The 13,190-nt window shown below is 44.4% G+C and overlaps 1 protein-coding gene across 1 annotated transcript in view; it reads right to left on the bottom strand.

Annotated features, from left to right (window-relative positions):
* LOC145781774 (uncharacterized) overlaps nt 1-13,190 on the bottom strand; it is a 36,059-nt gene that overhangs the window by 19,620 nt on the left and 3,249 nt on the right. Inside the window, exons 7-9 of the mRNA XM_082593444.1 lie at nt 11,854-12,000; nt 11,123-11,234; nt 9,739-10,491 (exon numbers count right to left, since the gene is read on the bottom strand). Of these exons, the coding sequence (XP_082449570.1) occupies nt 9,739-10,491; nt 11,123-11,234; nt 11,854-12,000 (1,012 nt within the window). The remainder of the gene's footprint in view (nt 1-9,738; nt 10,492-11,122; nt 11,235-11,853; nt 12,001-13,190) is intronic.

Below are 13,190 nucleotides of genomic sequence, written 5' to 3'. Positions count from 1 at the left end.
CAGGAATGTTGTGGTTCAAACGCAGATCACATATTTGTATCTTAAGGCGATATTTTGTAACCGTCTTGGTTGAGTTCATACAACTCGCTTCAGCATTGCCGGAACCTGATTGGCAGTCGCTTGTAGATGAATTGCTACCATGAAAATCATGAAAAAACAACTTTTGTGATTGAATGCCTGTGGCTACTGCAATTGCAGCCGACGCTCAAGAATGACGCAAAGTTGTAGCGGATTTTACTCCAACCACAAATAACTCGGTGGCCCATGGTCTAATCTAGCCGGGCACATTTGGCCGCCAATGGAAAAAATTGCACAGCAATGCCTTACATTATGACATCACCACAAATACACGTATTGTAGTTGGCGCATCGATCCAATGTTGCGAACAGAATTAACCGAAACGTTTCCTCTCTTGAGGTTTTAAGCAGCAACAACCACCAAGTGATCTCACGTGTCCATTAAATGGCTTACTATCCTCACAATGCAATAGCGATTGCGAGCGCAGTTATTAAATAGATGTTGCATCTGTCATTGTCAAGGGCGTTAGTAACGTGACTCTGGTCAGTAAAATAACAACTTTTGTAACCAACAAATTACAACCCGTGTTTAACGGCAGTCGAGTGTAGCAGGAACTCGACTGCCGAGAAACACATGTTTTTGGAAAAGTCTTGATGGCTAGTGTGGAGGCCACACCGGTATGGTTAGCGAAACACAATGCTCGCTGTTCTATAGTGAGTAGTCAGATAGTGCTGACGCCAGGAAGATCGCTCCTTTTCAACAAATTACAACCCAGTTAAAGCTGTTCCATTGGCCACACCAGAAAGACAATAAATCACGTCCAAGTTGGAATGTGTTGTTTTTGCATGGAAGTATGTTCCGTTGCTACTGAGCTTCCACTGCACCAATCACATGACAAGTCGGCAAACAACTTCCACCGTACAACCCTCGACCTTTTCCAGCAGGCTCGCACCGTCAGCACAAACCTCAACTCGATTCAAATCAACCACAAATCGTTAAACATAACGTCTAGGGACAATGGAACAACAGATCGTTGATAGCCCAGGAACAAAATTCATTCTGTTTACGTTGATAATACATCTGTAAATAATGAAGCGACGTAAAAAGGACTTGGTGGGTAGTTGCTCAGCCATCGTGGAACCGCCCTGCTAGCAGATCATTAACTTTACAAGAATGAACTTCCACCAATGCTGATTCAGCAGTGATGCCGTCACGCGGGGTTACGTGTGTGCGAACGAGATGATTGTCTGTTACGTCATAAACCAGACGTGACTCGAATCCACAGCAGCCCAGCGCGATCTCTGGACAATGGTCATGGCGGAAGATCAGCCAAGCTTGAGACAACGGATCGCTCGTGGATGGGAGCTTCAATAGCGATGCTGATTATGATCAAACAGCTCGCTTGCTCTGTTGTGGAAAGCACTTCAGCTTTCTACAAAATACGTCGGTTCAACGCAAATGAACGAAACGGGTCGACACGAGCTCGATAGTGGCCACAAAGCAGGGCGGCAAGTTTGCACACGAGTAATGAGCCACAGAAGGAAACCGCGCGGCCAATAGTTCGTCATGTTACATCGCCTCGAGCGAGCGAAGATGGGAATCGCTGCAAACGCGATTGATTGCGTAGAAACGATGTGAAATCGATGCTTCTTTGACCAACTTGTTTTCGTCAAGGACAGCAGACAGCTACCACATCTTACGATGGGATGACGTCATTGAACACAGAAAAACCTGTAAATTCCTTCGCATCTCCTCCACACTGGGCTGTTGGGCGATGGAGGCCACAATCACCAAAGCATTGCTCTTGAACAAACACAGCGGCGTGCCGACTGAGTGATTGGAACAATCATTGACGCTGCTGCGGCTCAGCAGCACAGCGAGAGAACGATGGCAGCAGATTGACGATCGATCAACACACGATTATGTTTTCATAATTAAAAAGCAAATGATTATCTGCACAGTGCAGATACGACGGATCAAGAATGACCTTCGCTGCACGTCACAGAGTGACGTCAAGACTTAACAGTGCAAGGAAAATAGCAAACTGTGGACTTCCAGTGACGAGTTCTCACTGCGACTAACGAAATATGGCTGTGGCACCTTGGCACATAGCGCCAGGCTCGGTATTACCTTCCCAGGGCACACCAGCCGCGGTAGTACTACCAACAGGCACTTCTCGTTTTCGTTCTGATCGCTGAATGGATATGAGAGAACTTAACTTTTCATTAAAGAACTTTCTCACCATTTGGTGGTCTCAAGTGGCAACACAACGACGATCTTCTCAGCGATATGGCATACCTTCAAAGGATCACCAAATGGTAACGAAGTGAATTACATCTCGCTTGTAGATCTGCGGAGGGGCATGTTGAATAGAGCAATGTTCCTGACGAAGACTATGACGTCTATGTAATACAACAAACTGTCGATGTCTTGAAGCGCCTCTCACTTCTACATTGCTGAATGCCAACTCTACTGCGATGTCTGGTTGGGTGGAACCTCATGGCGTCGGATCAGATGTCGACATGGGAAGGGAGTTCGCATCAACGAGCATTGTTGTGATTGTCAATACAAGTTTTTATGGTGAGGCCAGAAGCCTGAAACAGTTGTGCACTGGCAGCACTGCTTATTAGAGTCGATTGCTGATGAACAATCCAGTGGCACTGCTGAATTTGTACGAAATCAGAGTTGGAAGCAACAGGGAAAGCAAAGTGGAGTCACGTGGAAGTAGCCAACCAATCACACGCTTTGGATGATTTCTGCCACCAAGTTCCGAAGGTCGCCTGCAACCGCTGCTGCTTGTGCTGATCAACCTCTACAGGCACTTGCGAACATCTAAACGACGTTTCATCAACGTAATCGTAACTCACACGCTGAAGCAATGCGACATCTATCCAAGCATCACCAGGCTGTTGCTGATTACTCCACTAAATCTCAACAAGCACACGAAATTGCAGCGAAATGAAATATCGATCGTCATGAATGATTGATGAAATCACTGTCACGTCATAATGCCAAACCACCTGCCTCCAACTGCGGAATCCTAACGTTGATACAACATCAAAACAACGAACACCAACATTAGTAATGATGTCATTCAGATAATCAAGCACACATACTATCAAACGAACGTCAGCGAAACGATAAAATATTCAGATCAATCTTTTGAGCGAAGGTTGCATACACTACAAAGACAGCTGAGGGATAATTACTTAAACCTTTAAATCTCTGATAACAGTCACCACTCGTGAGCTAATAGTGACTATTAATACGCAACAAACGTCATCAATGACCTGCACTGAAGGAACCTGTGGCGGAGAAACTCGCAAGTGACTCACAAGGCACAATCTCAAAAAACGTACAGCACGATCGTTGTGACGCCAAGCGATGGACAATCGTCCAGTGACAAATACTCATTCGGCACCTCGCCCTCGCAGCCTATCAGTCCGAAAACAAGCTCATTTTCTACATTAACGCAATGTCTGCATGCGTTGAACCGTTACAAAAGACTTTTTGTCGTATTTAGAAAACGGCTCTCCTAACCTTGGTTAAAGATTTGCATTAACTGAACAGAAAGGCAAGAAGGCAATCTTTGTGTCCACCTTCAGGCATGCCTTTGCCCTGCCAAAGACACAGCTACATGCTCTTGAGCAGTGTCGAGTGCCGAACTAGGGCTTTCACCACTCGGCTATGCAGCCGACAACTAATTTGCTTGCTAAGAGATAACATGCTGGTCCCACACCAACACATACAACTTCGATCGCCAAAGTGCACCAGTGAACCTTACGACGACGATGGGTCTGACGTCAATGCACTATCGTTGACCGAAAATAAACAATGAACTCGGCGATGATATCGCTGAATCGCGAGTCGTTGATGTTTGCGCCGTTAGTTGAATTTCGCGTTCCTGTCGTACTGGTTTGGTGACGCAATAAAACACAAGCACCAACCGCCCGAGCTAAATGTCAAGAATGTTTGAAGGACTCGACAACAATGGAAACCGGAGCGCAGTGCGACACAGTTGAGAATATATTCCGAGCATCTGTTACTATTCCTAGACGCGACACTGGCATCACCGTTCGCTTTTATTTTAAATACACCTAGTTCTTTGTGATGTCATGAGAAATGCTTTGTGCGAGAGCGCGTGACTTCATCCACTCATATCGCGATGCGCCAGTAGATGGTCAACTTCTACCAAGGTTGATGAGCTGTGCGCTCATGCAAAGCAAACGTTTTGGCAGTTTTAAAATATTTATCGATCATGCGGTTTCCAGGGTGGAATGTCAGTTCTGAGCTGGCTCTCTTGGGTCTTGCTCGGTGGTTCACGGTTACATTTCCTGCTGCAAAAACTTTCTCGAATGAAAACGAAAATGATCACCAGCGATCAATATCGTCAGCGATAAAACATGACAACGCTAGCGATTAAAGCTCACACACACGAAGAAACACGTTTTAATCTGAACCCACTGAGCATACATTGGATCAACGTTTAAAAACGTGGAATCGATGTTTGCTGGTTAGTGTGTCTCCAATCTGGGGTGAATCAGGTCATTAAAATACCACCACAGCTACAAGCTGGTGTAACTGAGTGACAACATTCCTAATTAGTTTATGACCTGCTATAATCTCACACCACATGGCTGGTATCGCCTTGCCTGAACTGAGAGTATGCTGTCCTCTACTATCCGCCATAATTATTCCCTCACGCAGCAGGACACGTTACGCAACACAATCGAAAACGATGAACGGTTACGTTCTTCAATAAAAATCTTGAAGTGTCAACACGCCCGATGGCACTCTGTCGTTACGCTGTGCATTGTTGGCTGCTGAATATCATTATGACGTCACCTGTCACAAGTGGATCTCTTCTAACGAGTGATGACTGAATTGTGACGTAGTCTGACTCGCAAAAACTGCTTCGAACAAATTGCGACTGCTACGTTTAAAGTTTGATGCAGAAAATACGTTGCCATACGTGCGTAACAAAAGCAGCGTTCGTCATCCACGTCAACCAGAAACCAGCTTCTGGCGGCCTCTACGACCAGCGCTGGTTTCTCATGCTGAGCTGCCTGAGCAGCACAACACCGAGTGCTTCCTGTATCGTCCAGCTTCTATTTTTACATCGCGCGCGCACACACAAGCGTGCTGACATGCGTAGTTGAGCGCAAGTCAACACCCGCTACGAGCACTTAATCTTCTTTACTGGATAGCTTCAACCACAAACAGCAATGCTCTTAGTTCGTGCGTCGTTTCAGCAAAAGGAAACGTTGTTTGGACGTAATCTTCCTGCTCAAATACCACGACTGGTGGCCCTCCAGGCTGAGAAGTAATTATTCAAATTTTGTCTTGAACGAATCGATCAAAGAAGCCAAGCTTACACGGCACTGCAATTGGACTGAGGCAATCCTACAGCAAGCTCACGGTACGACATTAACTCAACCATAACCGACGTTTAATCAACGTGCAATGGAGATGTTGTTGGCAAGAATGTCGCTTCAATATTTCACGAAACCTCAGAATGGCATTTCATCCAAGCGCGCGCGTTCACGAGATCATGCAATTTATTTGTTTACTAAAGCTCTTGGCAGACTTCATCTCGACTCAAAGCAAAGATTGTAATTCTGCAGCTCAACGTGAAACCTAGTTGACTAAGTTGAGCTTTACAACCCACGTTTGCTCAAGTTTGGCTGTGTGTGACCCAACAATGGCCGTGCACATGTAACAATAATAATAATATACACGCAGGCAGCGCCACATGCACAGCAAAAATTATGCCCTGAGCTGCACACGACAATACAAAAAGTAAAAAAATATAAAAAAGTATTCGGCAAAAAACAGAATGAGGCTACCAGGTATATAATTAAATAACATGATGCGTTCTACTGGTGCAAATTAAGCTGAACTCTCACATTATGTACTATAAAGTGACAATCTGCTTTTATATCCGACGTTTCGTCAATCAGACACGACTGAATTTTTCAGGGAGCTAGACCAGGGAGTGACTACCTGTCCACAAAAAAAGCAGATTGTCACTTTATACATCTCGTGATAGTTTAGCTTAATTTGCACCAGTAGAACGCATCATCTTATCGGCAATAAATATTATGATTTAGAATATTTATAGCGTCGGGTTTGAATCGTTTTTAGTCTGGCATCTCATCCGCAGCAGTTCCAACATGGGTAACCCTGTGTTGGCCGCCCCTGACAGGAATCATCAATGCACGCAAGCCTCCACACGTCGACAACGTGACGACCCAGGTCGTGCCACAATCCATCTAATATTGGAATGCAAGAAACCAAGCTTCAAGGAGGATACCTCACAGCCACGAATCCAACAACGTTCTCATGGCTTGGCTAAACGAAAACTGGTTGGACTGACAGCGTCAAAACAACATCATTTATTCATTTCGAGTGTTTTCAGATTCGACCAACGAACAACAACAGCTGGGAAGACAGTGGATGCGTGTTGTGATGCATTTGAACAAGAAACATTTGAAGCAAACTTTTCTTTCAATCATTTGCACAACTCTCAAGAATCAGCCATCTAAGCAAATCAACAACGTCACCAGACGTTCAACCAACGTACAAAAGCGCTAATGTACAGGCTGGGTAGCTTTCAAGATTCTCATCACATCGTTGCTCAGTTGTCATTCAACGAAAGTTTGTTAATTTTGGTTAAGTCAACGCGCGATGACAACGCGACGAACAGCGATGATTATGACGTCACAAAGTAACAGACTACAGCAAATCTGTCGTCACTTGTGAGCGTGTCACTAATCGCCATGCTGCCTGGTAGCCCTGTATCAACAACTTATAATGTTGAATCAACGTTCAAGACCGACAAGCCTGAGGTGTTGGTTGAACTACTAATGAAAGTATCAAGGTAGAAACAGGCAACTTAGCAAGACACCCGCTTTGCAACATCGATATTTACTGCGTTGATGTCAAATTTATCTCAACAAACCAGAAACGTTAATGTGACATGAAGTATTGTCAGTTATTGTCGAAAGTAAGAAAGTAAACACCTCAAGCCCGTTCTTGATTGAACTCTATTGCAAAGGTGACTGCGCCTTCAAAACAAAATCGATAATTTTTTTGTCAAATCGCCCCTGGCGCTCCTAACAATTCAACTATGAAGCCATGAAGGAGCCTCACACATATAATAGCCCATCCAGTTGCTGCTTCACGATCTGCTTTGTAAAAGTATCTGGTTGAACAATGTCAGCGTCCGCCACATTATTTGCCTCATCAGCACATAATAGACCGTTTCATAGGAATCTACAGCAGGCCTGAGAAACACATTGTAATGTTGCAGACTATAACTTTCCTTGCCTGCCAAACTACATTCCACGCACAACTTGCTTGTCTGCTCAGCTCAAACAAACAATCCGGCCAGCCACAAGGGCAAGGTCTGGCTATAATACATCAAACCAACCTTAAAATAACAATAACAGTGCCACTAACGATTCATGGCCGCCAGGGTAGAGCCAACGCTGATGACTGTTCAGACTGAACTGCTTGCCACGCTATCCTTCTCGCTCATGCTCTGTGACGTATCTCGCTCTATTGCACTGTAAGCGGATATGACGTCACGGCGAGTAACAGAAAAAAGGTAGCCACTTTAACAAGTCGAAATTCTGCCACTGAAATTGATTAGGATGAAACCGCTAACCAATCACAAGCTACGGTTTAAGTGACGTAAAAAATGGCGAAAAGAAGATGATAGAAAGCAAATTAAGTGATGGATTTTTTGTCAGCTGGTTGGCTTAGGGGTTAGGGTTAGGGGTAGAAAATAGTCATTTCATTGACGCGGGTTCGATTCCCACTACTTCTATTGCTCTTTTTCTTCTGTAATTACCAAATAAAGTTCAAAACAAGCATTAACTCTCTGGATGAGTGCGAGAAGGATCACAATTGGACGGTAGCCTCTTATAACATGTTGTGATTGGTTGGCGGTTGCATTCTAATCAATTTCAGTGGCAGAATTTCGACTTGTTAAAGTGGCTACCCAGAAAAAAGATCCAAAGAAAACGCGAGGAAACCCCATCGAGCTGAACAGTGAACAACCTGCAGCGCCTGAGCGAGCCGCCTTCCGCGAATGCTCGCGCGTCCACCGTTCTCGTCATATGGTGGACGACATCGTTCAAAACGAAATTGTGCTGACTCAGCACAATCCCAACAATCTGCTGAAAGTTTGCAGTAAATTGAGAGACATGAGACGTCAAATTCTAGAAAAGCATCGACCATTGATCAGCAGCGTTTCCGTCGACGTCACCACTTGTTTATGGAGCTTGCCGGTGATTCAGCAGCTATCATGTTGTGACGTCATACGGCACAACAAGATTCGCGAAGGAAACAAGGACAGTCACTGCTAGGTCAATGCAAGCTTTCAATGGGAAGCAAAGAGCTCACACCCGAACGCCCACGTAGGTTGGGCGACCAAACTAGCCACCCACTGGCGCCACTTATCACGTTGAAGATGCAGCGGAATGTCGCCCCCTAGTGCAGAGCTCAAGATTGCCAGGGCGATCAGCATCAGCAGAAGTCGCTGTTCTGCAACTGGATGTTGAAAGCATCAACTCATGTCAAACTTTACATCATCCGCTTGCACTAACTCGTAGTAATAGTAGTAGTTCAGTTTTAATCTGGTGATGTCCCCGTTACCGAGAGTGACCGGATTCACATCCAAGTGCCGCAATCACCTTCACATCGATCTGTCTGAAGCGTCCGTCCTCTCTTGTCAAGCCGACCTCTGTGATGTTTTCATATTACACACCACTAAATGGCATAACAGAAGATCCATCCATGATCAACATATCAGGCAAACCTTCAGCCATGTCGAATGCTCACTGGGAACGATTTGTGATTGGAAAACAAAAGAATCTGTTCGTACGCCAATGAGCACATGAGGCGACATCAAACCAAGTTTGCAACAACGACCAACACAATTGCATCAATTCGGATACGTGGCAGTCCAGCAGCCGTAACATCGGCCTGTTCCGCTCCGATGCAAGCACACTTGTTTATGGCTCATTACCACACCCAAGTGGCCGTTCGCAAAGTCAACAATAGCTTCGCCGCAACAGACAACAATGAATGCCACATTGTTCATTGACCGCATGATCCCATTCAACGCTTAGCGAAACGACATTTCCTGGAAACTTTACCAAGACAGCTATTAAAATAATAACATTTCATTGCTTCACCGACGTTTCGCGCACCATCACAGCGAATAACATACAAAATGAAACTTATCAAGCGATATACTGTACTGCAGTGCAGTTGAAGACAAGATAAAAAAAATGTGGAACATACATTATTTCAAATACTAGTGACTAAGAGACGTGCGAGAGGTTTTTCAGTATATATCCCATAGATAGCTCTTCAATGAAATTTTCAAACATAACTTTCATTGAGCTGTCATGTACCGCTCCCTGGTGGCGGGAAAACAACCAATCGTCAAGAGCTAAAAACGAGCAAAAAATTTCTGTTCACCGAATCCGCACAATGGCAACCAACCCCTCCCTACCCGCTTCGGTACACTCATCATCACCATAGTGCTCAGAGGTCGTTAACTATTCCATTACAAAGCATGTTCGCTTATAATTGCTACGTCATAGTCGATCATTGTGTGAAGTGGACTCTCTGCTCTCCCATTCTAGGTTAGGTGAGAAAGCGACGAATCTTATGAAACAACATTTCTCAGTAAATTTATCCACTTACTTGAACAGGGCTTCCTGTAGGCTTCAAAGGATCCTGATTGGCTGTTCGGTACGAAGTTCGATTGTGGCGTCATGATGGGGGAGGTTATCACGTGGGTGACGAGGGGCTTGTGGGCCAGAATAGGTTTAGGAGCGTGAATGGTTGGTGCTTGAGATGTCACAACATCCGCTCTTGAGCTCCGAGAGACAGGAGGCGTACAGAAAGATGATGCAAGAAGAGGAGGCACATGTGAGGAGGATGCAAGATGAGGAGGCACTAGTGAGGTGGATGCAGGAAGAGGAGGCACTAGTGAGGATACAGAAAGCGAAGGTACATGTGAGAAGGATGCAGAATGACGAAGAACACGTGAAGAAGATGCAGGAACAGGAGTAACAAATGAAGAGGATGCAGAAAGAGGTGAATATGTCGAGAATGTGGCAGGAGGGGGAGGAAGTGAGGAAGAGAGGGAAAATGAAGGAACAAGTGAGAAGGATGTAGAAAGAGACACACGTGATGAGGGTGCGGGAATAAAAGAAACATGTGAGGAAGATGCGGCAGAAGAGGTTGCCGCTTCCTGCTTGTACTTACAAGATATATTAACAAGGGATTGGGCGGCGTCTATCATTGTTGCATCACAGTCGGGTGGGGGTGTGTGAGGTAGTTGCGCGTTATTGTCGCGTGACTCAACGGATGAGGTAGGGGCACTTTTAGACAAACACAATGGAGGCTTGGCGTTGATCGTTTGGCTTGGCAGGGCGTCACGCTGTGGTGAGTCTGCAAGAAACAAATCCACGAACCGTGTCGGTTGGAGCTAAGCAACAAACATATCTTAATATTAAACCAATGTCGCGCTATGCGTTCAGCTGGAGTCATGGCGGAACCACACAACGAGAGACTGACAAGGAAGCAAATCGTCATTCTGATGATTGTGAGCTCAGCAGTCAGCAGCCGAACCGCGGCCCTTGGGGAGATTGAAGTTTATTTGAGAAACAGTGGCCTGGGGTCTGACAAACCGTTGAAATTATAATAAAATAAAAAGATCTTGAAAATCTAGAGCCTTTCTTATTCATAAACAGACGTAACCCAGCAACAACACTACATTTAACATAATAAAAACAAAAAACAATAAGCTAACGTTTTCGGCTAATCATACAGCCCTTTTCAAGCCTAACGAAAAATATTTTTAAAAGAAATACTAAAGAATAATACACTATCGCAAACAAAATATGGATTAATCTAAACATTTGAGAAACTTGCTTAACTAGCTCACACAAACTGACAACTAAAAATTACGCAGCACAACGGGTCAAGTATTTGAGAGGTGAAATTAATTAATTTTCTTAATCACTCGGAAAATGAAACGAAGCACGCCTAGTGGACGGCTTTAGGTTTATCGTAAACCCACCTGGTAGTTTGGTGCACTGGGAGGTTGCTTTTATTTTAGAGGGAGCGTCGAGCATGGGAGGGTGTAACACCGACTTGCGTTTGGCCCCTCGCTTTTGGCCCTTTTGCAAATCCTGCAACAACACACATGGCCATGACAAAGTGCTGTTGCTGTGAAATTATTTGAGAAGTAACATCTCATTTATTGAGAAATCTCACGTTCAGACAATCAGACTGAAAAATTGGAATCTGTTACTTGTTTTTAATACTTTTTCCAACTTGCCTAACCAGTGACGCACGCCATCGAAGTTCAAACCCGGAAGTTTGTTAAAGTGTTGTTGTCTGTGAATTATTGCATCCATTAGGAGCCGCTGGATGGAGAGCAGTCCTTAAATTTCCATCATTAGCCAGGCACCAAAGGTTTGAAGCACACTCTAGCCTAGTTCATAAGGAAACGCTTAAGGATTGTGACAAATAAATGGTGTCAACCTCATTCTGATACAAATACAAAGAGTTGACAACTCATGTGAGTACAACTTTTGTGGAATCGGGATGTAACAGTATGAACAATCGTGGGGCAAACAAAACCGCGGTAGAACAATATCAACGTCACGAACACTGTGACGTCATAGACCATACGACCCGTTCACGATACATGAACGTTGCAACTAGTGCTAGAAACGATAATTGTCCTGATGAACATCCAAACTTTTCAGTATTCATACATGGAAATGTTGCACAGTGCACACTCACCAGCGCGTTGCACGAACTGGACCGCGTGCTTCTTCTACTACGTCGCGCAGCCGAATCCACGTCACCATTGATGATGTCACGGACGAAGTTTGGGTTGAGAAAGCGGATTTGCGCGAGCGACGGATCCACAGTGGTCTCGGTGAGGACCTGTCTTTGCATTGTTATGGATCAAAAACTATCAACTTCGCAACATGACGTCATTGTAAAACCACATACGTTACCAATGTGACGTCATCAAGGACTGTAAGTCCAACCGCTCAACTAACAAAAGTTGCCACTTTACATTGTTTGGACAACTGTGCTGGCTGGAGGTGAACTGATCACGCAACAACCTAGGATGAGATGATGCAAACAAAATATGTGGCTCGACTGTCAACACAAAACTGCAGCAACTCTCTTGTCCAATGTGGATCAACACAAATACAACAATTTGTAAACAAGAAGTGAACACAAGCAACGATCTAAAGATGATGACACTCAACACCAAATTAACAAACAGCCTGATGACTCATCAATGGAAGGTTATGAGCGGACAATAATATTCAATCGCTTGTTGACGTTTGGCAGTGATTGCGCCAAGTGTTGTTGTCGAATTAAAACATCAAAGCGACGTCTCGAAGCGTTGCTTTAACCAAAAAGTGCCGAAATACACCGCGAGATGTGATCCTTCGCAAGAAGGTTGCCAGCAACCAAATCAGCACTTTTTTACATTGATTTAAACTCTGCAGACGTTGAATCAATGTAAAAAGTCTGATTTGGTGGCTGGGTTTTTCTAATTCTGTCAATAAGGGACAGGGCAGACCAGGTTGCACGCCTTGACAGCTAACCAATGAAAATATTTACTTCATTCGACATACAACCCAAACGTTTGTAATTGAAGTTTACAATTTCACTGTTTTTGGTCAATTTCTTCATGAGAGCGTTTCCGCTTGAAGATGGTTTCAACTGTGTGCCACTGTGCCTGCTAGGTGGTTAGTTGGCAAACCAAGTAAGAACTTGATTTGAAACCAACTTGCCAATTCACAACAATAGAAGCAATAAAGACAGCCCACTAATTGCTATGTCTACCGCATTTAAAGCAAGTCACAGGAACAAATCTTAAACGCCAAAGTTACCAACAAATGCCCACACAGAACAAGCTTCAAGATAGCAATGTGCAATGTACCGGTACGTAAAACAAGCAACCGTATCGTAGATTTAACATTGAACCAAAAATGTCTCAGAATGTTTTACTTTTATTGAATATTTATCAGACTTGGTGCTACGAAAAGCTCTGGTAGCGCCAGCGAGCAGTCCAAGATCATAGTCAACTTGAGGTGGTAAACAGATGAACCCCC

The sequence above is a fragment of the Aplidium turbinatum genome, chromosome 13, assembly GCF_918807975.1.
Source record: "Aplidium turbinatum chromosome 13, kaAplTurb1.1, whole genome shotgun sequence".
Classification (NCBI taxonomy): domain Eukaryota; kingdom Metazoa; phylum Chordata; class Ascidiacea; order Aplousobranchia; family Polyclinidae; genus Aplidium; species Aplidium turbinatum.
This window is presented reverse-complemented; position numbering and strand designations above follow the sequence as displayed.